General features: G+C 41.9%; 1 protein-coding gene across 3 annotated transcripts in view; it reads left to right on the top strand.

Moving 5' to 3' along the window:
* Positions 1 to 955: 955 nt before the first annotated feature.
* Positions 956 to 26,404, top strand: part of LOC121655562 (echinoderm microtubule-associated protein-like 6) — a 100,967-nt gene continuing 75,518 nt past the window's right edge. For all 3 annotated transcript variants that reach the window (XM_042010310.1, XM_042010309.1, XM_042010311.1), the window contains exons 1-2: positions 956 to 1,482; positions 25,653 to 25,812. In XM_042010310.1, the coding sequence (XP_041866244.1) occupies positions 1,286 to 1,482; positions 25,653 to 25,812 (357 nt within the window). In that variant the 5' untranslated portion in view covers positions 956 to 1,285. The remainder of the gene's footprint in view (positions 1,483 to 25,652; positions 25,813 to 26,404) is intronic.

The raw sequence follows: 26,404 nt of genomic DNA, 5'->3' as shown, positions 1-26,404 counted from the left end.
TCCGTCTGCGGGCGGAGGGGCGCGGCTGTCAGCGCGAGGAGGCTTCTCTCCTGCCAGGATCCAGGACCTTCCTCCGGCCGGGATGCTGCGCCGTGAGCGCAGGGCTGCTCCCCTCCTCTGCCGGCTGAAGTTGGATCATCTGCGGGGATTAAACATTTGTTTTCGTCGTTCTCGCGCGCTCCCTCCCTCCATCTCTTCGGCTGTCTCCGGAACTGTTCGATCATCTGGAAACAACCCGCCTCTTTAATTCCCCTGCCTCTGGATTTTATTTTATTTATTTATTTTTACTCCTGCTCGGATTTGTGAATGAACCGCAGCTGCTTCTCCGCCGTTCGCGCGCGGTTGGGGCTGGTGTGAACGCACAGGAGGATAAAACAGCCGCGCGCTGGAGCCAACTGGGAGGATTAGTGCGCGCGGGCGGGGGGTGGATGATATTTCCAGCGGCAGAAGCATCCTTCAGCACCGGTACAGTTTTTTGTTCCGCGTGTCCGTGGACACTGTGAGAACTTTCCAGACGCGCCGGGAGATTTTCCATCTTTTAATGTCAGCCAGGAAATCATCAGCAGCTGGAAGGAAGCAAGAACTTTCCAGACTGAGTGAGGAGCAGCACCTGTAGATGCAAAAGCAGAAATACAATAACAGAAACTTATTCGATGGTTTTATTCAGAAGGCGTGAAACAGCAGAAACCACCAGCTGATTAACAGCAGATCACATTTACAGACGGTGAGGATGATGAAGAAGGCTGATAGTCACCTGAAGAGATGAAGATGGAAGCAAAAAGAAGCAGAAAATGTAAGAATAACTATCCGGAAGTGTTTGTTTAGCAGCAAACGCGAGAAATCTGCGCGCAGTTCACCTTTTAAAGTTCCCCAAAATTTCCAGGAAAATTCCAGATTTAAATTCCCACGTATGGTGGAACGATGAAGCATCATCTGGAGGAAAAACTCCAAACTTTATGTCTAACCAAACGCACGGGGAAAGCGTCGTTTCTCTGAAATGAAGCTCAATTTACGCACGTTTCATAATTTTTACTTTGATGTTAAAATAAAAATATTAAGCGAAAATAATGAAAATAGTTCTTCAAACGGAAATGATGGAACTGCTGTTAACGGAACATTAACCTAAATACAATATGCATTTAATCTCCTTTATGGAGAAAATCTGATAAATCCGGTAAGCGGAGGAAAAGGAGAACCAACCCTTCCGGGCCGGAGGATCTTGAAACAGAACAAGAACCGAGCCAGGTGGAGGAGGCGGACACGGTGTCCCGGCAGATGAGTGAACATGGCGGACCGGAGCGCCCCGGGTTGCCGGCTCAGACTGGACTGGGTCTACGGATACCGGGGCCACCAGTGCCGGAATAACCTGTACTACACCGCCGGGAAGGAGGTGGTGTACTTCGTGGCCGGGGTCGGAGTGGTTTACAACACCAGAGAGCACAGCCAGAGGTTCTACCTGGGCCACAATGATGACATCATCAGGTAAGCACGCCTGTGGCTGCACACGTGACGGGAAATATCCTGGCCTGTCTAACACAGAACAAGTAAAGTTTATGAAATTAGAATTTGAACAAACATGAATGTTTTAAAAATGAAACATTAAACTTCATTAATGGATTAATGTGAGAAATAATGACCCAGAAATGTTTGGCGTCACAATCAAGAAGTTTCCTACAAAATGAGTCTTTATCACATCCTGTAATAAATTAATTCTACATTATGAACACATGACAGTACTTTACATGCTCAAAATAGAAGTACAAATGAATTACATATTTATACAGTAAGAACCCAAACACACCCAAATCTGCTCATTTTTACAACCTGAATTCCCGAAAAGTTGGAACTTCGTAAAATGTGAATAAAAATAGAATTTAGCAACATTTTACCTTCATGGCAAATATGAGCTGATAGTGAATCTGATGCAGCAACACGTCTGGAAAAAGTAGTTCCAGGGTGATGTTCGGCACGTCTTGAAAAAGTAGTTCCAGGGTGATGTTCGGCACGTCTTGAAAAAGTAGTTCCAGGGTGGTGTTCGGCACGTCTTGAAAAAGTAGTTCCAGGGTGGTGTTCGGCACGTCTTGAAAAAGTAGTTCCAGGGTGGTGTTCGGCACGTCTTGAAAAAGTAGTTCCAGGGTGATGTTCGGCACGTCTTGAAAAAGTAGTTCCAGGGTGATGTTTGGCACGTCTTGAAAAAGAAGTTCCAGGGTGATGTTTGGCACGTCTTGAAAAAGAAGTTCCAGGGTGATGTTCGGCACGTCTTGAAAAAGTAGTTCCAGGGTGATGTTCGGCACGTCTTGAAAAAGTAGTTCCAGGGTGGTGTTCGGCACGTCTTGAAAAAGTAGTTCCAGGGTGATGTTCGGCATGGTGTAAAAAGTAGTTCCGGGGTGACGTTCGGCACGGTGTAAAAAGTAGTTCCAGGGTGGTGTTCAGCACGGTGTAAAAAGTAGTTCAGGGTGGTGTTCAGCACGGTGTAAAAAGTAGTTCCGGGGTGACGTTCGGCACAGTGTAAAAAGTAGTTCCGGGGTGGTGTTCGGCACAGTGTAAAAAGTAGTTCCGGGGTGATGTTCGGCACGGTGGAAAAAGTAGTTCCAGGGTGGTGTTCTGCACGGTGTAAAAAGTAGTTCCAGGGTGGTGTTCAGCATGGTGTAAAAAGTAGTTCCAGGGTGGTGTTCAGCATGGTGTAAAAAGTAGTTCCAGGGTGGTGTTCGGCACGGTGTAAAAAGTAGTTCCAGGGTGGTGTTCAGCATGGTGTAAAAAGTAGTTCCAGGGTGGTGTTCAGCATGGTGTAAAAAGTAGTTCCAGGGTGGTGTTCAGCACGGTGTAAAAAGTAGTTCCAGGGTGGTGTTCAGCACGGTGTAAAAAGTAGTTCCAGGGTGGTGTTCAGCATGGTGTAAAAAGTAGTTCCAGGGTGGTGTTCAGCACGGTGTAAAAAGTAGTTCCAGGGTGGTGTTCAGCATGGTGTAAAAAGTAGTTCCAGGGTGGTGTTCAGCATGGTGTAAAAAGTAGTTCCAGGGTGGTGTTCAGCATGGTGTAGCATCTCTTCTTCTAACATGTCTGGAAACATCTGGGAAGTGAGGAGACCAGTTGCTGGAGTTTTAGGAGAGGAATGTTGTCCCATTCTGGTCTGATGCAGGATTCTAGCTGCTCTACAGTCCTGGACCTTGGTTGCTGGATTTCTGCTTCCATGATGATCCAGATGTTGTGTACTGGTGAAAGGTCTGGACTGCAGGCGGACCAGTTCAGCAGCCGGATTCTTCTCCTGTGAAGCCATGCTGCTGTGATGGATGCAGGATGTGGTTCAGCATCGTCTTGCTGAAATCTGCAAGGTCTTCCCTGAAAGAGACGTTGTCTGGATGGGAGCAGATCGGAAAAGTTATGAAGTGTTGTTTTCAGAAAAGTAGATTGGAACGATCTCCCCGAGGTCTACCTCCTCCACCAGCAGCGGTGGTGTGTAGCTCTGTGGGGTAAATGTGATGGATATTTTACCCTTTAGCTGATCTACGGAAGTTTTCCAGCATTTCTATCCCGTCCAGGAGGTTTACAATCCAGCCACTAAATGTAGTTTTATTCAGAGACTCTATCTGGTAAATCCACAATGATCCATGATAACAGCATTATTTATCACATTTCACCATAAAAACATCACCATCACTACTATGTTGCTAAGAGACCTCTATTTAGACCTGGACATGATGATGAAGCCACTTCCTGTCAGACTTTCCACCAATCAGAGAGCTTAGATTGATGGTAACGTCCAATCAGGAGCAGCCAAAGATCAACCAGTGAGCAGAAAGTTCTATGTGTGTGTGAAAAGAAGAAAAATAATGCTCCTCTATGGCTGGAATAAAGCCAAGAAGACGTTTCTGATGCACGGTGGCGCCACAAAGCAGCTGAGCTGGAGTTGGTTTAGTGAGGATAGCAGGTAAATAGTAGCAGGAATAACTGGAAATGAGGAAAAAGTGGAAACATGGAAATAGTTTCTGTTGTGTGTTTGTTTCAATAACAATATTTTTTCTCCTGAAAGCCAAAACTTGACAGAACGATGAGATGAGAAAAGGTTTGGTCACTGTTGATCTGTGTGTTATTTCTACAAAGTTCTGTTAGTAATAAATTCTGCTTTCTTCTTCTGGTCGACCTTTATGCTGCTACATATATTCATACATTCATTTTACATCATTTTACCTCCCAGTCTGACAGCTGCTACACACTGGTTTATACTGGGATTAAAAGCTGCTACAGACTGGTTTATACTGGGATTAAAAGCTGTTACAGACTGGTTTATACTGGGATTAAAAGCTGCTACACACTGGTTTATACTGGGATTAAAAGCTGCTACAGACTGGTTTATACTGGGATTAAAAGCTGCTACAGACTGGTTTATACTGGGATTAAAAGCTGCTACAGACTGGTTTATACTGGGATTAAAAGCTGCTACAGACTGGTTTATACTGGGATTCAAGCTTCAGCTGCTACAGACTGGTTTATACTGGTATTAAAAGCTGCTACACACTGGTTTATACTGGGATTAAAAGCTGCTACACACTGGTTTATACTGGGATTAAAAGCTGCTACAGACTGGTTTATACTGGGATTAAAAGCTGCTACAGACTGGTTTATACTGGGATTAAAAGCTGTTACAGACTGCTTTATACTGGGATTAAAAGCTGCTACAGACTGGTTTATACTGAAATTAAAAGCTGTCACAGACTGGTTTGTACTGGGATTAAATGCTGTTACAGACTGGTTTATACTGGGATTAAATGCTGTTACACACTGGTTTATACTGGGATTAAAAGCTGCTACAGACTGGTGTATACTGGGATTAAAAGCTGTTACAGACTGGTTTATACTGGGATTAAATGCTGTTACACACTGGTTTATACTGGGATTAAAAGCTACTACAGACTGGTTTATACTGGGATTAAAAGCTGTTACAGACTGGTTTATACTGGGATTAAATGCTGTTACACACTGGTTTATACTGGGATTAAAAGCTGTTACAGACTGGTTTATACTGGGATTAAATGCTGCTACAGACTGGTTTATACTGGGATTAAAAGCTGCTACAGACTGGTTTATACTGGGATTAAAAGCTGTTACAGACTGGTTTATACTGGGATTAAATGCTGTTACACACTGGTTTATACTGGGATTAAAAGCTACTACAGACTGGTTTATACTGGGACTAAAAGCTGCTACAGACTGGTTTATACTGGGATTAAAAGCTGTTACAGACTGGTTTATACTGGGATTAAATGCTGTTACACACTGGTTTATACTGGGATTAAAAGCTGCTACAGACTGGTTTATACTGAGATTAAAAGGTGTCACAGACCGGTTTATACTGGGATTAAATGCTGTTACAGACTGGTTTATACTGGGATTAAATGCTGTTACACACTGGTTTATACTGGGATTAAAAGCTGCTACAGACTGGTGTATACTGGGATTAAAAGCTGTTACAGACTGGTTTATACTGGGATTAAATGCTGTTACACACTGGTTTATACTGGGATTAAAAGCTGTTACAGACTGGTTTATACTGCTATTAAATGCTGTTACACACTGGTTTATACTGGGATTAAAAGCTGCTACAGACTGGTTTATACTGGGATTAAAAGCTGTTACAGACTGGTTTATACTGGGATTAAATGCTGTTACAGACTGGTTTATACTGGGATTAAATGCTGCTACAGACTGGTTTATACTGGGATTAAAACCTGCTACAGACTGGTTTATACTGGGATTAAAAGCTGCTACATACTGGTTTATACTGGGATTAAAAGCTGCTAAACACTGGTTTATACTGGGATTAAAAGCTGCTACATGCTGGTTTATACTGGGGTTAAAAACTGCTACAGACTGGTTTATACTGGGATTAAAAGCTGCTACAGACTGGTTTATATTGGGATTAAAAGCAGCTACATACTGGTTTATACTGGGATTAAAAGCTGCTACAGACTGGTTTATACTGGGATTAAAAACTGCTACAGACTTGTTTATACTGGGATCAAAAGCTGCTACAGACTGGTTTATACTGGGATTAAAAGCTGCTACAGATTGGTTTATACTGGGATTAAAAGCTACTACAGACTGGTTTATACTGGGATTAAAAGCTGCTACATACTGGTTTATACTGGGATTAAAAGCTGCTACACACTGGTTTATACTGGGATTAAAAGCTGCTACAGACTGGTTTATACTGGGATTAAAAGCTGCTACAGACTGGTTTATGCTAGGATTAAAAGCTGTTACACACTGGTTTACACTGGGATTAAAAGCTGCCACATACTGGTTTATACTGGGATTAAAAGCTACTACAGACTGGTTTATACTGGGATTAAAAGCTACTACAGACTGGTTTATACTGGGATTAAAAGCTGCTACATACTGGTTTATACTGGGATTAAAAGCTGCTACACACTGGTTTATACTGGGATTAAAAGCTGCTACAGACTGGTTTATACTGGGATTAAAAGCTGTTACAGACTGGTTTATACTGGGATTAAAAGCTGCTACACACTGTTTATACTGGGATTAAAAGCTGCTACAGACTGGTTTATACTGGGATTAAAAGCTGCTACAGACTGGTTTATACTGGGATTAAAAGCTGCTACAGACTGGTTTATAGTGGGATTAAAAGCTGCTACAGACTGGTTTATACTGGGATGAAATGCTGCTACAGACTTGTTTATACTGGGATCAAAAGCTGCTACAGACTGGTTTATACTGGGATTAAAAGCTGCTACAGACTGGTTTATACTGGGATTAAAAGCTGCCACAGACTTGTTTATACTGGGATTAAAAGCTGCTACATACTGGTTTATACTGGGATTAAAAGCTGCTACAGACTGGTTTATACTGGGATTAAAAGCTGCTACATACTGGTTTATACTGGGATTAAAAGCTGCTACAGACTGGTTTATACCGGGATTAAAAGCTGCTACATACTGGTTTATACTGGGATTAAAAGCTGTTACAGACTGGTTTATACTGGGATTAAAAACTGCTACATACTGGTTTATACTGGGATTAAAAGCTGTTACATACTGGTTTATACTGGGATTAAATGCTGTTACACACTGGTTTATACTGGGATTAAATGCTGTTACAGACTGGTTTATACTGGGATTAAATGCTGTTACACACTGGTTTATACTGGGATTAAAAGCTGCTACATACTGGTGTATACTGGGATTAAAAGCTGTTACAGACTGGTTTATACTGGGATTAAATGCTGTTACACACTGGTTTATACTGGGATTAAAAGCTACTACAGACTGGTTTATACTGGGATTAAAAGCTGTTACAGACTGGTTTATACTGGGATTAAATGCTGTTACACACTGGTTTATACTGGGATTAAAAGCTGTTACAGACTGGTTTATACTGCTATTAAATGCTGTTACACACTGGTTTATACTGGGATTAAAAGCTGCTACAGACTGGTTTATACTGGGATTAAAAGCTGTTACAGACTAGTTCATACTGGGATTAAAAGCTGTTACAGACTGGTTTATACTGGGATTAAATGCTGTTACAGACTGGGTTATACTGGGATTAAATGCTGCTACAGACTGGTTCATACTGGGAATAAAAGCTGCTACAGACTGGTTTATACTGGGATTAAAAGCTGTTACAGACTGGTTTATACTGGTATTAAAAGCTGCTACATACTGGTTTATACTGGGATTAAAAGCTGCTACACACTGGTTTATACTGGTATTAAAAGCTGCTACAGACTGGTTTATACTGGGGTTAAAAACTGCTACAGACTGGTTTATACTGGGATTAAAAGCTGCTACATACTGGTTTATACTGGGATTAAAAGCTGCTACAGACTGGTTTATACTGGGATTAAAAGCTGCTACATACTGGTTTATACTGGGATTAAAAGCTGTTACAGACTGGTTTATACTGGCATTAAAAGCTGTTACAGACTTGTTTATACTGGGATTAAAAGCTGCTACAGACTGGTTTATACTGGGATTAAAAACTGCTACAGACTGGTTTATACTGGGATTAAAAGCTGCTACAGACTGGTTTATACTGGGATTAAAAGCTGCTACAGACTTGTTCATACTGGGATTAAAAGCTGCTACAGACTGGTTTATACTGGGATTAAAAGCTGCTACAGACTGGTTTATACTGGGATTAAAAGCTGTTACAGACTGGTTTATACTGGGATTAAAAGCTGTTACAGAGTGGTTTATACTGGGATTAAAAGCTGTTACAGACTGGTTTATACTGGAATTAAAAGCTGTTACAGACTGGTTTATACTGGGATTAAAAGCTGCTACAGACTGGTTTATACTGGGATTAAAAGCTGTTACAGACTGGTTTATACTGGGATTAAAAGCTGCTACAGACTGGTTTATACTGGGATTAAAAGCTGTTACAGAGTGGTTTATACTGGGATTAAAAGATGCTACAGACTGGTTTATATTGGGATTAAAAGCTGCTACAGACTGGTTTATACTGGGATTAAAAGCTGCTACAGACTGGTTTATACTGGGATTAAAAGCTGTTACAGACTGGTTTATACTGGGATTAAAAGCTGCTACAGACTGGTTTATACTGGGATTAAAAGCTGTTACAGAGTGGTTTATACTGGGATTAAAAGCTGCTACAGACTGGTTTATACTGGGATTAAAAGCTGTTACATACTGGTTTATACTGGGATTAAAAGCTGTTACAGACTGGTTTATACTGGGATTAAAAGCTGTTACAGACTGGTTTATACTGGGATTAAAAGCTGCTACACACTGGTTTATACTGGGATTAAAAGCTGTTACAGACTGGTTTATACTGGGATTAAAAGCTGTTACAGACTGGTTTATACTGGGATTCTGGGACAGAGAATGTGAACATGTTCAGTTTAATTTAATACAGAAAAGCTTCCTTAAACGTAGTTTAAAATTAAATTTCCTGTTTATTTTATAATCTAATTACCCCATGAACTCCTTCAATATTTTCACTACTTTCAGTTTATATCTATATATGTGGCCATTAAAAAAAAAAACAAGCCTTAATTCCAAAACTCCTTTAAAATCTTGGAAAACCTGCGTAACGCTGAGTCCGGATCTGCTTGGACTAATTAAACACTTGTTGACATTGTAAAACCAGCGCACACACCCAGCAGCTTTAATCTGCGATTATCCGACGGTTGTGTCAAGAAACGCTGTTTCCCGTCCAGCGTCCATTTACAGGAGCTCCATCTCCTGCTGATCTCCTCCAAACAGGCCAGGTAGGCAGGTAGGCAGGTGGGCAGGTGGGCGGGACGTCTGAGAAAACGCACGTTGAACCAGAAAGTTCTGGAAAAGCCCGGTTGGCGTACGGGTGGCAGCAGCTATGAGGCGCGAGACAGGGTACATCTAGGACACGTCACCAGCAGTAAATAGTCCTCATCTACCGTTGAATTAGTCCAGTTCTTCCTTTTATTCTGTTCTCTAACTCTTCACCAACTTTAATAAAGGTTCCAGATTCCAGATTTTCTTATTTGACTCCACTGGGAGAAACTTGGCTGTGTGTAAACAGAAGTGCAGCACAATAGAAATATTAAATCAGCACATTAATAAACAACAAGAAGACATGTAAGACCCTAAAGTCACACAATAAAAACAGGTATACAGTCAGTGTGTGAAAATAAATGAAAACTAACTTATAAAAGACTTTGCAAAATATATCTTGGAAGTTATTGGATGAAAAGGTAGAGGGGCACAAAGGACTCATCAGGGCCTGACCAACCCCTTGCTTAGGCCGCTGCCCATGACCCGACCCCAGATAAGTGGCAGGAAATGGATGGGCATAGTAGAAAGCAGTTCATACGGTACATCAGACATGAACCATGAATGAGAAGGTCAGACATCCAGAGGACGCGCCATTGAAAAGTAGTTCTGGTCAGAGAGGAGCTGGAGGACAAAGATCGTCGTAAAAGCTTTCCTCCTCTCAGCGAGCTCCTTCGTCTCGTCTGGAGAGACGGAAGCATCCATTCCACGAAGCGCTGCCTCGCAGCTTTTAGGACTTTATCTCTGAATACAGAAACTTTATCATGATCACTTTTGGAGGCTGACCTTGATCTGGACGAGATCCAGGAGGGCAGCATGTGTTCCACTTCTACGCCCTCTTTCAAGCCTAACAGTCAAAGCAAAGCAAATTTATGTGTAGAGCTCATTTTAAAAACAACCAGTTGGTTAAAGTGCTGAACAGTTGTCAGAAGCAGAAGAATAAACAGCATTAAAACATTTATTAAAAACATACAGCAAAAGTTATCATGATAAAAACCTTTTTAAAGATTAAAACTCACCAAAGGCTTTGAAAAGTAAATGTTGTAAATTGAGTTCTCATTTGTGATTTAAAACATTTTTACCTGCGCCGTCCTCACGTCCACGGTTCATGACACGGCCTGAGATGTTCAGGTGGCTCCAGCAGTACCGGGACTGAACGGTTCCTGCTGTCTGTGCTCATTAAGGACCTTAACCAGAGCGTCTCAGTGCTGTGGTGTGGCTGAAAGCCTGGCTGGTCAGAACCGGTATTTAGTGTCAGAAAGATGTGGAGCTGGTGAAAGAGCTTTTTCTATCTTAATAAGAAAGAGAAGGTTTTATGTCGGCCTGTAGCTGCGCTGTAAGGACATCATTCCAGTAATCTGCCAACTAAGGACAAACATGTGGACCAGCAGACTTGATGATCAGAAGGAATGAAAATGTTACCCCGGACAACGATTACAACCAGTCTGAGCCATTTTCTGCCTGTTTTCATGCTCGGATGTGACACCTGGAAAGAATAAAAAGGGGAAAAAGTTTAATGCGCATTGAGAATGGAGGACGATGGAGGACAATGGTCCTGAATGTTTTCTGTTTTATATCATCAGGAAGCTGCTGTGGTAACCTCCGAACTATCTGGAGCAAACGTTTCCTCAAATGCAGAAAATGTAACGGTGTGTGAGGAAAACCGGGATTATTCTCCAGTCAGCTTTCTGGACTCTGGTTTGTGATTTACCACATGATTAAAACAGGAATAAAACCAAGCTGATGAATCTATGAAATGGTTTTAAGAGGCTTTTTTTTTAATATTCCCTCGTCTTGTCGGTGGATTTTTTCTGTTAGGAGAAAATTGGAGTGAGTGGAGGAGGAAGATGATTCATGGTGGTCTGTCATTCATGGAAACACACCTGGCGTGTGCCGAGCAGCACGTGAGTTAGTTAGTCCTGCAGGTGGCTGGTTTCTATTCTCCTCTGACCTCTGAACCTGGTCCAGACAACTGCTGCTCTGGATGTTTTCTCTTCTTTAGACCATTCCCTGGAAACCCTGGAGATGGTTGTGGGTGGAAATCCCAGTAAATACTCAGACCAGCAACCATGCCACGTTCAAAGTCTCTTAAATCCCCTTTCTTCCTCATTCTGATGTTTGAACTTCAGCCAGTCCTCTTCACCACGTCTCCATGGCTACATGCTGCCGTGTGATTGGCTGGTTTTAGTTAAACACAACATTAAAAATGTTAGTCTGTTGTTTCCTTAAAAATTCTATGGTTTCCTTTTAATATCACTAAAGCAAAAGTTAATAAAATAAAGTAAAAAGCAATCCAATGAGTAAAATAATTAAAATTACAATAATTAAGTTGATAAAATATTAAAAAGTAATAAATAAAATGTAAACAAAATAAACAAAGTAATAAAATAAGAAAATGGACAAAATAAGTAAAGTAATAAAAATGAAAAGTAAAAGTTAATTAAATAATTGAAAAGTAATAAAAGGAAAATGTAATGAAATATAAAATAAAAGCAGACTCTTTACATCCTGATGATGTTTAATGACTAATACAGAAAATCTGCTTCGCTTCCATCCTCCTTCCTTCCCTCTCCTGCCCCACTTCCTGTTGTCGCCTGCAGACAGAACCTGACCGACCAGCACACACACACACACACGCACACACACCAAAGCTAATGGCATCATTATGTTTGTGCAGGTCTGATGGTGTTTCTGCTTGACTGAGCAAAGCCAGCCAGTCGTCCCGAGGCGTCTACTTGGACTTGGCTCTTATTCATCCTCCGTTTTTATTTAGATTCGTCTCGTTTGGCCCGAGGACGCCTTAAACAAGATTTATTCTGGAATAACACCATGGCCCAGATGAGGCGGAGCAGGAGGCTGGTGATAAGAAGTCACCTTTGATGGCCAGTGAAACTTTTGTCAACAAAAGGGGCGGAGCCTGCAGAGAAGATTCTGGTAGCCATAATTCTTGAACTAAACTGTTCTTAAACCTTTCCTGCGCGAACATCACATGATCTTTGTCAGAAAGAGTTGTAGGAAATAAGAAAACTGAGGATGAAATCATCACAGGTCACATGTCTCAGAGAAGCTGGTGTCGCTGTTTCCCGTTTTCCCAGATTTTGTCCGTACGCCTGGGTCAGAGTTGTCGTGGAGGTAGAAACATTTTCCTGTCAAGTTTGGTTTTCAGAAATCCCAAAAGTTGACTATATTTGGCGTACGCCGGTTTTTGTGCCTACGCCAGCTTTAGAAATGAGGTTCCTGGGCCGGTGCCTATTGGTACGATGGGCCAGTACCAGTACAGATCCATTTTTCCAAATCGGGATCCAAACTGAACCGGCCCCGAGCCAAATGTGGATTCTTAAGTGGTGATTTGGCGTTATTTTGTCCCATTCGAGCTGGTTGGACATCACATCCACCCTTCGCCATTCCACAGGATGTCACCATAGGGAGTTCCACTGACATTTTTATTACTCCGAATTCGTTTTCCAGGATGAAAGAATTCCTGATAATCTCTTTTGCATTCCAACACAAAGTTCCAGAACATGTATTCTATGGCTGCTACCCCTTCGTACGGGGGTCAGACCCACTTCGGTTGTTGTGGTCCTTCAGCTTTTTGAATCTTGTTTCAGTTTCTTTCTTTTCCTGAATTATTTCTGTCCTACATTCCGCCTGCCGGATCTTCTTCCACACACAGTCGTTTCCACTTGCAGTCGTCACGCTGAATGTCGTCCTCAGTAAATTAGCTTAAAACTGACCAGAGTCCTTCAGCATACAACCCCACCCCTCAGGAATGTTGGGGAAGCTGAAAAGTCCTGCTCCTCTACTTGGTGCTTTACTCAGGGAACACTGTTTTACCCGGGTAATGGTGGAAATAAGTTTTTCTAAAATCCCGGGTTTAAAATAAAAAAAAAATTCCTGCTGTAGAAAAGCTGCTCTACAGTCCTGGACCTTGGTTTCTGGATTCCTGCTTCCATGATGCTCCAGATGTTGTGCACTGGTGCTTTTTGTCTGGACTGCAGACAGGCCAGTTCAGCAGCCGGACTCTTCTCCTGTAAAGCCATGCTGCTGTGATGGATGCAGGATGTGGTTCAGCATCGTCTTGCTGAAATCTGCAAGGCCTTCCCTGAAAGAGACGTTGTCTGGATGGGAGCAGATGTTGCTCTAAAACCTCCATGTACTTTTCAGCATTGATGGAGCTTCACAGATGTGGAAGCTGCCCACGCCATAGGCACTAATGCAGCCCCATCCCATCAGAGATGCAGCTTTTCACCTGTCCACTGATAACAAGCTGGATGCTCCCTCTCCTCTTTAGTCTGCAGGACACGCCGTCCATGTTTCCACAAACTAGTTCATATCTTCATCCAGGTTTCCACTTTGCCTCAGACCGTTTTAAATGAGCTTTGGTCCAGAGAAGATGGAAGAAGCTGGTTCTGGATCCTGTTCACATCTGGCTTCTTCTTTGCAGGTTAAAGCTGTATCATGCATTCTGTAGTTCTGAAGGTAAAAGAGGGTCCAGCCTGGTACGAACCAGGTGGACTTAGCCACTCGCTGGGCTGAAATCCTGTCTGTGATTGACAGCTTCTCAGGCGAATGAGAACCTCATTTAGTTCTGCTGTTATCTGCAGATCTGTGGAAACTCTGCAGCTTATTACTGAGGGGTGGAGGTGATGTTTGTGTTTCCAGGCGCAGAGTTTAGTATCTGGTGTCTGTGTTGACGTACAGATCACATTAGAGATGCAGCGTCATGGAAACCGACGCACACATGGAAACGGAAGCACACTTACACACACACCTCTTTCAATTCAAAGGTTCTGTTTATCAGAACATGACAGATCCACCCTCAGATGATCAACATGATAGATCACCCTGTATCATTATGGATATAAAAATAGCCATCTATAAAGATTAGCAGCTGCAGCATCTCTCAGCTGTCGTGTGGTTACGTGAACATTGATCAGGCATCATCTGCAGCTCCTCTTTAACTTATTCTTGATGCTGGTTGACATGCGTCCGTTAACAGAGAGCAGGGAGGCCATCGCTGACCTAGAGCCTCGTCCTCCTCATCCTCATCAGCAGCAGGCATTAAACCAGCACGGCTCGCCAGCATAGAGGCTGCAGGCGCCCCGCGAGCATGCTAACCGGATGAACTGATGAAGATGGGGGCAGCGTTGTTGTTAGCGCTGTTAGCGGCTCATTGGTCGGTGATGCGTTCAGTGTCAGGGGGAAAAGAAGCTGCTGGCTGTCATGTGATTCTGGAGTAAAGTTTGCTTCGACTGTGCTTCTATTTGGTTCAGAAAACATAACTTTTTGTCTTTTTTTAAAGTTACTTTAGATCACATTTTGCTCTTTGTTGGATTTCTGATCTTTGGTGATTTTCTTTCCATTTTATGTTTTTGTGCACATTTTAAAATAATTTAACACCTTTTTGGTGGTCTTTTGCATCTTTTGTAGAATCTTTTTCCTGAATTGAAAATAAATTACCTTTTTAATAAATTAATTAAATAAATTATTTTTCGTTAGTCTTACTTTTTGTCCCAAAAGAAAATAAATCTGATCGGGTATGAAATTCATGTGGCTTTTCTGTATTGAACACGTTGCTCAGTAAGTTGCAGTAAAATCTATTTTCTTCCTTCTTACGTTTGTCTTAATTCATGTTTTCTTTCATTATTTTGTCCTGTTTTGTAGTTTAATCTCTTCAGTTGAAAATCTTCTGGTTGTTTTAGCTCTTCTCAGTTATTTGGTCTCATTGTTTCTCGTCTTTAGAAGTTTTTAGTACTGGTTTCAAATCTGCACTCATGACTGAGATTTATCACTAATAATTAAAGATTTTTGATTTGAATAAAAACATTTGTCATATTTATCCTGAAAGCTGCTGAATTTAACAGTTTTACTCTAAATTTTCCTGCTTCAGAAAAATAACTTATTTCATGTGAAGTCGCTCGTTAATCCGACAGACTTTGCTGATGGTGGCGGCGGCGTGCAGCTCAGGCCTGGTGGATCTGTGTGTTCACAGCTCAGTGGTCTTCATCAAGACGATGAGTAAGAAATTATCTGTCCAGCATCCCACCAGCAATCTGCCCTGCAGCCGTGAATGTTCCCACGATCTGCTGGCACTCGTGCACACCAAAACATGTGCACACGGATTTATCCAACCCACTCAAACCTCTCTGGCTGTTATGTCACTTTTCACTGCAGCTCAGAAAGGTCTGAAACTTTATTTAAGCTCCTTACAGGACGCCGCGTACAGCAGGAGGAAAAAACTGAACGTCTCAGAAATTTATGACTTTTGTTTTAGGAAAAATTTTTGTCCTTGGAGTCTCGTGACTTTTTGTATCCATCCTGCAGGCAGCTGACTTGCAACAGCAGCTTTCAGGTTAACCTCTTCCTGACAAGTCCGGTTATTTCTGCCTCCTGCCTGAAATGACATACCCAACATAACTTTGGTAGCTCCACAACTACAAGGGCTGTTTAATCCTGGTCTCTACCGGCATCTGAAACATGAGAGATTACTACAGACGTGTCAGAATCAAGATGTGTTACTGTGTCAGAGTAAAGAGCTGGAATCAAACCTTTCACCACAAAACAGCAAAAGTAAGACATGGTTTCTGATTCTGGCTGCTAGTTTTTGTAGCTGAGTTTCTCTCATCATGTTGCTATGCTACATGTTAGCATTGCTGCTTCTGGACTGCAGGATCTCAAGCTGAGAACCCTGTACAGGGGCCTCTCATGAAGAAGAGTTTAACTTAACTCAAGAAGTTTTTTCTGCCTGTAAACTGAGAATTTTCTTTATGCAGTTAAAAAAATGTGACAGTCTTTGAATTCAGGCAGCATTTGTTTGGATTACACAGCTGAACAGTTCGGTGGATAATTTCCCTCAAAGGCTAAATTAAATCTACTCTGCTGAAACGGGATAGACATTATTTACAATATCAAAAGAAAACCTTTTCATAGCTGGTAAAATGAAAGAGGAAACAAGACAAAACCTACAGAAAACACCAACCATTGAGTCAGAACACAAACCAGAAGGTTTGTTTTCTCCATTAAATGTCACCATTCGCCTCTCAGCAGGTCAAGAATTTGATAGGAAATATTTGGCAGAGCAAAGGGGAAAATTTGCCCTCCGAGCTGACTGCCAGGAATTGTTTGCAGAAATCTACTTAATGTCATGAAAGTGCCCTCTAAGCAAATTTTCTAACTGGCTTAGACCCAAAAAACACATTTAAGATTTCCAGTGATTACATTTTTAATCATTTAAGACTGCCTTCATTGTGTTTTTTATTGAGTAGGAGAAAAGTGTGCAGTGGACTAATTAAATCTTAAATCCTTGTTTTTTCTAATCTGCATCCTGTAATTTTTTTCTCATTCAGAGGAAGATTTGCTCAGACATTCTGTAAAGGTCTGTTTCATGACCCGTATTAACATTAACATCAGCACAGAGAGACGTTTCGTCACTGAACTTCTGAGATTAAATGGATGATTTATTCCTTCTGAGAGAAAAATGAAAGCTAAAACTGAAAGGAGAAGTTTGTCCTGACAGTAAACTGATCAGGTAAACCTTCATTAACACCCCGGGCAAATAAATAATCAATATCTGAGTGGTCGGAGTCAGGACCGTTGCCACACATTAGGCTTTCAGATCCCGGACGAGCCCCCATTTGTTACCTACCTGGCTCGTTTTGGTAACAAAGCACAGAAGTCCACACAATGAAGGTGTTTATGCCCAATTAACCTTTTAAAAAATTATAGCAAAGTAAGCTAAAGTGGGGTGTGGAAATGAATGCTTAGGTGATATAATGTGTGTAATGTTGTACAAAGATCCAAAAACAAACCTTAAGAGCAAGGGTTACTATGTGGAGGAAAGTGGTTGCAAGAGTGACCTGTTATATCAGACTTTTATTAGCTTAGCCACTCCCCCCTCTGTAGGTGCAGCACATTCACCAGCGATCACAGCTAATTGCTCCAAAATAACAACGACACAAGAAAACTAAGATGGTGGGCCATCACCTTCATAAAGGCCTGCTTTTTTTGTTTGTTTTTTTGTATTGTTATTTAAAAAGGCAACGTTATTTTCCATCAACTTCGCTAAGCCAATGCTACTGAAACTGAAAAGCCAAATAATACAAATTAGACTGTTAGTAAAGGCTTAAAAAATTATCCTCCTTTTTCTGTGCTGTCAGCCAAAAATAAAATGTACAAAGTAAAAAATTAATAATTTAATGGGATTCTAAATTAATATGGGTGGGTCGGGAGCCCTAATCTAGGGCTGACAAATGATTAAAATGTTCGTTGAAGGGTAGCTTTGGATTAGTCACGTTTCAAACTATAAACACTTTAACTTGTGGTCTGCTTGTAGGCGTTGAACCTGAAATTGCAGAAATCCGCAGACTAATCTCTCTTCATTGACGGATTCATTTTGACGGCCCTTGTCTAATCATGTGGTGGATGTATAACATTTCAAAGGTTCAACAGTAAAACATCTTTTCTTAAAAGATATTATCAGTCTGGCTCTAGAGATTTTTACGGCAGAGTAGCTGCACAGTGTAGTACCTAAGCATGACATTATGGACATTTAGATTTTCTCCATATAAGGGTCTGTGTTTCCAAGCTGACTGGGCTCTGCAACTTAGCAAATTCCTAGAACAGGATGTACACATAAAATTCGAATAAGCACACGAACCTTATAGAGGGTAACCTAATGTTTTCGTACACAGCTCTTATGATTGGCTCAGCTGGAACTTTGAGAAAGCATATGAAGCGTTGACATGTGGTCAGTTGGGTCTTTCAGATTGAGCGAGAGACCAGATCCAGATTTCTGCAGAAACTGTTTTTGATTCCAGACTTTTTGTAATAAATGTTTGCTTATTTACAAAGTTGATATCCGGAGACTTTTTGCCTGTAAGCCATTTTTTCACATCACTTGCTTCTAAAAGACATTTAAACAGGAAATGGGGTCAAGGACAGAGAGTGACCTGCAGCAGCCGCATGGAGGAGACGCGGTCTCGGGCAGGCAATTGAACCTGCAGTCGCATGGTGGAGACACGGTCTCGGGCTGGGAATCGAACCTGCAGTCGCATGGAGGAGACGCGGTCTCGGGCTGGGAATCGAACCTGCAGTCGCATGGAGGAGACGCGGTCTCGGGCTGGGAATTGAACCTGCAGTCGCATGGAGGAGACGCGGTCTCGGGCTGGGAATCGAACCTGCAGTCGCATGGTGGAGACGCGGTCTCGGGCTGGGAATCGAACCTGCAGTCGCATGGAGGAAATTGCGGTCTCGGGCTGGGAATCGAACCTGCAGCGGCCGCATGGAGGAGACGCGGTCTCGAGCTGAGAATCGAACCTGCAGTCGCGTGGAGGAGACGCGGTCTCGGGCTGGGAATCGAACCTGCAGTCGCATGGAGGAGACGCGGTCTCGGGCTGGGAATCGAACCTGCAGTCGCATGGAGGAGACGCGGTCTCGAGCTGAGAATCGAACCTGCAGTCACATGGAGGAATTGCGGTCTCGAGCTGAGAATCGAACCTGCAGTCACATGGAGGAATTGCGGTCTCGGGCTGGGAATCGAACCTGCAGCGGCCGCATGGAGGAGATGCAGTCTCAGGCTGGGAATCGAACCTGCAGTCACATGGAGGAAATTGCGGTCTCGGGCTGGGAATCGAACCTGCAGCGGCTGCATGGAGGAGACGCGGTCTCAGGCTGGGAATCGAACCTGCAGTCGCATGGAGGAGACGCGGTCTCGGGCTGGGAATCGAACCTGCAGTCGCATGGAGGAGACTCGGTCTCGGGCTGGGAATCGAACCTGCAGCGGCCGCATGGAGGAGACGCGGTCTCGGGCTGGGAATCGAACCATTAACAGAGACAGCCTTTGTATTTGCTGTAGAGACACTTAGAGCAACACTTCTTCATTTCTTGGGCATTTTTGGTGTTTCTGTTGGTCTCTGAGCCGTGGATGACTTCCTGCAGCACACTTCCTGCCAGTCCAGGTGACGTCCACACAGACAGGAAGCTGCAGCGGTTAAAATACATTTCACTCGTCTTCTTCTTCATTTGGCTCAGACACCATGAAACGCTCCTAGATTAAAAGGGATTCTCTCTGTTTTCCACATGGTGGAAACATATGGCCACAGGTCTGATCTCACCTGAACAGAAGAATAAAAATCCAGCGGTCAGATTTCACTCGTCTTTGGTTTCATTTGCAGAAGAAGATTTTTACTGATTGTTGGAAATGTGTTGTTAAAAATGGTGCTGATATGTAAACGTATGTAAATCTCCACTCAGGCATGTTTTGTATGCAACCTCCTGTGAACTTAGTCCACTCTAGATCTCATAACGTGCAGGCCAAACCTCTCCGGTTCATGACACTTCCTTATTACTTTATACACTACCTAATCCTCTGAATTAAGTAATAAAGTAATTATTATAAGACAGACCTTTTCTCAATATCACATAGTTTTTATAAGATATATAGCTTGAAACAAACGCACCAATAATAGGTCTTATAATAATCAGTCTCTTCCTTATTCATTATTATCACCTTAAAATTGAAATATTTCCCTTCTTTGTTTATTTTTCACCTCCAGAGAAAGATGTCAGATCATTTGATGGAAGGTTTTTAACCTCTGTTTCATTCAGGTTTTCAGTGGTGGTGAGGTTTATGGAGGAATCACTGTATTACAGTGATGAAGAGATGGAGGAGTTTCACACAGTCTGGATCAAACCAGTTTAACAGAAATATTCATCGACTAAATTTGACACGATTAAAAGGAAATAACCTGGAATTTAAACGTGTCAGATTAACCACGGCCAGAAAAATGGAAATAAACGCACACATAAAAATGAGCTGAAGATGTTTGTGTGTCATTGAGATGAAGGACTGCAGAGCAGCAACGTCCAGGTGGAGATGGAAACGCTGCTCCGACAGACTCCCCAGCGTTTCCAGTCATCCCCACAAGGTCGACAGGGAACAGGCTTTGTGTTCGTTCTGCACAACACAGGAGGAGTTCCTCCGGCTATTTATAGAAGCTGCCCTGATTTTACCATCTGCTATAAATAAACTCACCTGCACAGATTTCCTCCCAGCTGCACGTCTGCTTGTTTATGACGGGAGGATGAAGCAGGATGAGGATGATGAGGTTGCAGGAAAAGATGTTTTATTGCAGCTAAATCAACATGGACATTTACTTTCATTCTAATAAAATATGTTGGGTTATTATTATTGACGGTTTATTTTTTGTCTCAGTTTGTCTTTTCACATTTCTGGTCGTTTTGTGTCGTTTTTGATCATTTTGCCTCCTTTTCTCAGCTTTTATTCTTCTTTTGGTTTGCATTTTAAAGTAATTTTTATCATTTCAGCTTGGTTTAAGTTTGTTTTAAAGACCAACTTTTTGCATGTTTTCCTTTATTTGCTTTTTTCCATTTCTTCTGTTGAGATAAAGTCTACGTTTAGAAAAGGAGACGACATGAGACGGTATAAAAAACAAAGGCAAAAAAAGGAGCAAGTGTATAAATTATTTGCAGAAAATGAAACGAATAGACGGATTAACACAAAATCTTCATGACAGAAAAATAAGAAACAAATATAAACTTGAAAATAATTTAAAATAATTACACAAATAGGAATAATTGTAATATAAAATCTTTATAAAGTCTTTCTTTTTAATTATTTTGTTAGTATTATATGTTATAGTTCTTATTAATAATTAAATGGTTCATTTCTATTTATATTTGATATATTCAGATTTAATATGTCTATATTATTATTATTATTATTATTATTATTATAGGAAAACTTTGAACTTTTAACAGACAATAAAAGGTGTTTTTCCTCCTCCTCTTCCCCTGCCCTCTCACTCTCTTTCTTTTCCTTTACTTTTTCATCTCTTTCCTTTTCTCTGTAGTCTGTTTCTTGTTTTTCCTGCTTTTGATCATTTTTGTTTAAGTTTCTTGTCATTTTTTCTGTTTTTGGTGGCTGTTTTTCGTCTGCGTGGTGGTTTAAGTCCTGTCTCCGCCAGCAGATCCGGATCGGTGTGGAACGGTTTGGTTCTCTATTGCATTTCCACAGCAACCGTGTCCTCACCAGGTAGGCGGAGCTTAAGCCTGAAAGCTATGGATGCTTCAGTCGCGTAGCAGCATGATGTCATAGCGGTGCGACTCGGAAGCGGCCCGTCCCCGCTGATGCTAGCAGGGCTGCAGTGTTTCTGACTGATTGTTGAAGCTTCCGGTGCTTCATGTCAACCTGTCATCATCTGTACACCATCTCCTGATCCTCATCTTCACCATCCCAGCTACTGTAAATGATCCACCATGAAGGAAGCAGTGATGTGTGCAGAGTGGCCAACGTGTCATTATGGCGACTGTGTGGCGGCAACATCTGTCCACACGAACACACGAAGACGCAGAAATGAACCCTTTAATAAATATTGTAACTGCCACATGAATTATAAGTCCAGCAGTTCTCTGCGTGTGTGTGTGTGTATTCCGTTTCCATTACCTCCTGTGATGGATGTTTCCCAGATCGCCTGCTTTCGGGCAGACCTCCCAGCTGCCAGCAGCAGCCTCTCGGCGCCAGGAAACGGATGCTGCTTCTCACTTTTACTCACTCACACCCAACCCGACGGCCGGCCTGCAGCCGGAGCTTCATGCTCCACGTTTAGCGTCGCTTTAAAAGCCCGGTTTGAGTCCTGAGACGTGACAGGGCTTTTCTGCTCGTCTTGTGTTTAAGTTCCCGTCATGGACCACTAATGGTGAGAAATGTCTTCAGCTGCAGTTTCTAGTATCCAGGATACACAAAATCTGTTCTTCGTGGGTTGTTTCACATTCCCAGGGCAACAAAAACTCCTGAGATGGATTCAAGGTGTTCTTCGGCGTGGGAGTGGAGATTCGTGCTGTCACAGACATGTTGTCAGACTCTACGCATAAAATGCATAAAGACAGAAATCAGCTTCCACATTCTTTCATAAATCTGCATGAGCCTCGTTTCCACTTCTAAACTTAGAACAGATGCAGACGCTCGACTAATTGGCCTATTTGCATATGAAATCACTGTTTTCACAACAACTAAACCCACAAGGAAAAGAAAGCAGCAGTAGGGAAGCAAATGTCAGACCGAGATGCTGATTGATGCAGGAAAAGGAAATCAGTTTTATTTGGTTGTTTTTACAGGAGTAAAGGAAAAGAAATGAAGAGGTTTGAACACAGAACCTGCTCGGTTTGTGGGAAATGATCGAGGCGGATGCAGGTGTACAGATGGATCGTGTATCAGAAGCGTCTCTACTAAACATTATCAGGGTCAAACTGGTTTGACGTGCGCTCGTGTATCCTGGTGTGCAGAGATGAAGCTTGTAAAGGTTTCCGAGTGTCCATCAGACTCCTGGAGAATTTTTAAACTTATATATACATATATATACATACAAATACATATATATATGTATATATGTGTGTGTGTGTGTGTGTGTGTATATATATATATACACATAGACACTAGAGCTTTTAATCCCAGTCAGCATCAGACATGATGTTTCTCAGCTGTCAGACTGGGAGGTAAAATGATGTAAAATGAATGTATGAATAGATTTAGCAGCATAAAGGTCGACCAGAAGAAGAAAGCAGAATTTATTACTAACAGAACTTTGTAGAAATAACACACAGACCAACAGTGACCAAACCTTTTCTCATCTCATCGTTCTCTCAAGTCTTGGCTTTCAGGAGAAAAAATATTGTTATTGAAACAAACACACAACAGAAACTATTTCCATGTTTCCACTTTTTCCTCATTTCCAGTTATTCCTGCTACTATTCCCGATCTGCACCCCACAGCAGCTGCAGAAAAAATGTCCAAAGTTAAATCCAGAAGGACCATCGGTTGGTCTGGTTCACCTACAGCCTCGGAGTCCGGTCGGTCCGCTTCATGTCCTCTTTCCTCAGCGCTTTACTTGACCTTGTTGGGAAGCATTAAGAGTTAACGGTGGAAGGAGAAATTTGGAGGGACTCAGGAAGAAGACTGTGATGTCAGTCTGAAACTACAAATAGTTCAGACACAGATATAAAATCTGTCACGGTTCATGGTTTAAAAAGGGAAGAAAACGTGTCTTCATATTTATCCAGATCAGTCAGTCGGTATACCTGGATAAACATCGTCCAGCGTCGGGCTGAAAGCTGCAGCTGCAAGGAATTCTGGGACACAATGATCTCTCTATAAAGGATGCTCCAGTGTTTCCTAAAAGAGAAAATAAAGGACGGATGGAAGCTCCTTTCATAGCTTTTATCATGGCTGCTGTAAGTGAGGAGGGCTCCGGAGGAAATCAGATGATTGGATGCAAACTGGACAGATTAGGAATTAAAGTCAGTTTTATTAAAATATTACAGTTAATATCTTCATTTTTACATTCACCAAATTCATCCTGCAAGCCAGATTGGACCCTCTGGAGGGCCGTTTTTGGCCCCCAGGCCATATGTTTGTCAACCATTTGTTCACATTGTAAATCAAACCTTAAACTAACAAAGTAGACGTGAAGTCTTTGTCCAGCAGAGAGGTGTGTGTGTGTTATTTTTGACCTTGACTCCACAAACCTCAGTTCCTGTGTCCTTGGCAATGTGGTTGTCATGGCAACCGTGCCAGCTTGCAGGCACAGTGGGTGTGCGCGTGAGATCGATGGGGCTTCGTAGCCAACACACCGGTTCTGCTTGTGATTTTTCTTTATTCACCAGCATGTCTGTGAATTTTAGGGCACACAGAAACCACCGTGTCCGGCTGGAAATCAGCTCCTTTAAATCTTTCTGAGCATTTTCTGTCTGCTGCAGCCGTCCAGTCAAAGCAACACAACCACATTTTTCATAAATAGCATTGATGATGTAGAAACTGCTCATCACAAAAAACGTCCCTTTATCTCTGATTCCAGCAGCGTTCTCTGTGGCATTTTCTCAATAAGCTTCTGCAATGTCACCTGATTTATTTCCATCTAGTTACACCATTTTTTCCCAAGATCTTGTATTGATGATGGGAGGGTCGGATTCTCCATGGGGTTCAGGTCTGGTGACCAATCCATGTGTGAAAATGAGGTCCTGTTCCCTGAACCACAGTCTGAGTCCCATCAGTCCCAGTATTCCTGGTGTTCACTGAGTTAAATCCAGGTGATATTTTTGGACAGGTGGTGTAAATCGCTGCTTGCAGGGAAGAACTTGCTGAAAGTTAGAGGAGACAATAAGGACTACGTAGATTTTCTTTGCCTGGCAGTCATGCAGTCATGCCATGCACTTTTAGACTGGGTTTAACAATTCCATTTGTCAGTTTTAATTGATTCAAATGAAATAAATTTAATATCGATTCATAAAACTTGGAGATTTTTTTATATGTCCTTTTTTCCCCTAACGTGACCCTACTCTCACATGACTTACAGAGGCTCTGCAAGATCTTGGCATATACACACACACACCTGGTTTCCTGTCTTTCCTCTGTCCAATCAGCTTCTCTTGCTGAGATGATGTCACATTCAGATGTTTTCATTCACCGGTGTGGATTACATCCATCTGTAGTCTTTCTCTGGCTGTGAATTTGGGAAAAATTGGACTCTTCTGGTATTTCAGAAATGCATGTAGATGTGTCAGTTTAGATTATTATAGTAATCTGATTACTCCCAGCTTCCTGATTTTGATTGTGAGAATGTCTTTAATATTTAAGAAAAATACGTGATGTTGCACAATTAGCTGTAAATTAATTGATATCAAATCAAATTGGATTTAATCAAAATCGAATGGAAATAAGCTGTAGTGAATCGAATGGATTCAGGAAATGAGTGATGACGCCCGGCCCCACTTCTTCTTATGTTTGTATTGTTGTGGTTATCTGTGACCTGCCAAGGGACAACAGATGTAAACTAGCTCTTATTCTAACTCTGTGCACATTTACTATTTTTAATTGATTATTAATGTGCAATATGTCCATTTCAAACAATTAAATCAAGAAAAACCATCTAGTTTAGACCTTCACCCTTGTCCCACACGTACAGAGATTCCTCCTGATTCTCTGAATCTTCTGATGATGTTCTACACTGTAGATGGAGGATCTTCAAAGTCTGAGAAACATTTTTCAGAAATTGTTCCACATTTTTAGATCCAGTTTGTCTCAAATTGGTGAACCTCTGTCCAGTTTTCCATCTGAGAGACTCTGCCTCTCTGAAATGCTCCTTTTCTACCACGTTACTGACCTGCTGCCATCAGATTCACTATCAGCTCAGATTTTCCATCATATGATAAAACGTCTGATATCAGGGTTATTTAACTTCGACCTGCAGCTGATCATCAGGATTTACACCTGAGCATCATTTCAAATTTCTGCGTGTGTGAAATGTCGTTGATATGAAGTTTTGCTTGTCTTCCGCCATCTTCCCTCAGCCTGGCGTTGCATCCGGAGCGCTCCCTGGTGGCAACGGGTCAGGTGGGAAAAGATCCATATGTGTGTGTGTGGGACGCCTTCACGGTCCAGACTGTCTCACTGCTGCGTGACGGACACACACACGGCATCGCCTGCCTCACGTTCAGCGCTGACGGACAGGTAACACACACACGCACACGTGTGTGCGTCATTTTATTTTTAAAGGACACTTATGCGTCATCATGAAGGTCATGTAAGAAAAAACACAGTGAGGAGAAAAGTGACAGAGAAGGACGAAGCAAACTGATGATGATGGTTAAAATGTTTATTATCCATCATTTCCTTCCACCTCTGCTAACACGTCAACGACAAAACTCTGTCCTCGAATCTTCCTGTGTTTCCATAAACAGATACTAGACCATTTATCCCACAGAAAACGGAAAAGTCTAAGCATCCAGTTACATTTAATACAGGAAACACAATGAAAAGTTAAAGATAAAAGAAAAAAAGCTTTTAGCTGAACTTTTAAAAGTGGGGCTGATGAGCAGGGTCTAATACAGATGTAGATGTGTGTATTTATGCATAAATTACATACATAAATACAAATATGAGAAACATAAACAGTTATAAACATTTAATATGAATTTAGGTTTTAAAACAGGGATCAGCAACTCCGGACCTTTTGGTTTTAGATGTTTCCAAACTTTAACACATGAAGGTTGGAAACATCTGAAACATGCAGGGCAGGGGGTCCTGAGGACCAGAATTCAGA

Source organism: Melanotaenia boesemani, chromosome 16 (assembly GCF_017639745.1).
Source record: "Melanotaenia boesemani isolate fMelBoe1 chromosome 16, fMelBoe1.pri, whole genome shotgun sequence".
Taxonomy (NCBI): domain Eukaryota; kingdom Metazoa; phylum Chordata; class Actinopteri; order Atheriniformes; family Melanotaeniidae; genus Melanotaenia; species Melanotaenia boesemani.
The sequence above is the reverse complement of the archived record's forward strand: the minus strand, read 5'-3'. Positions and strand labels throughout refer to the sequence as shown.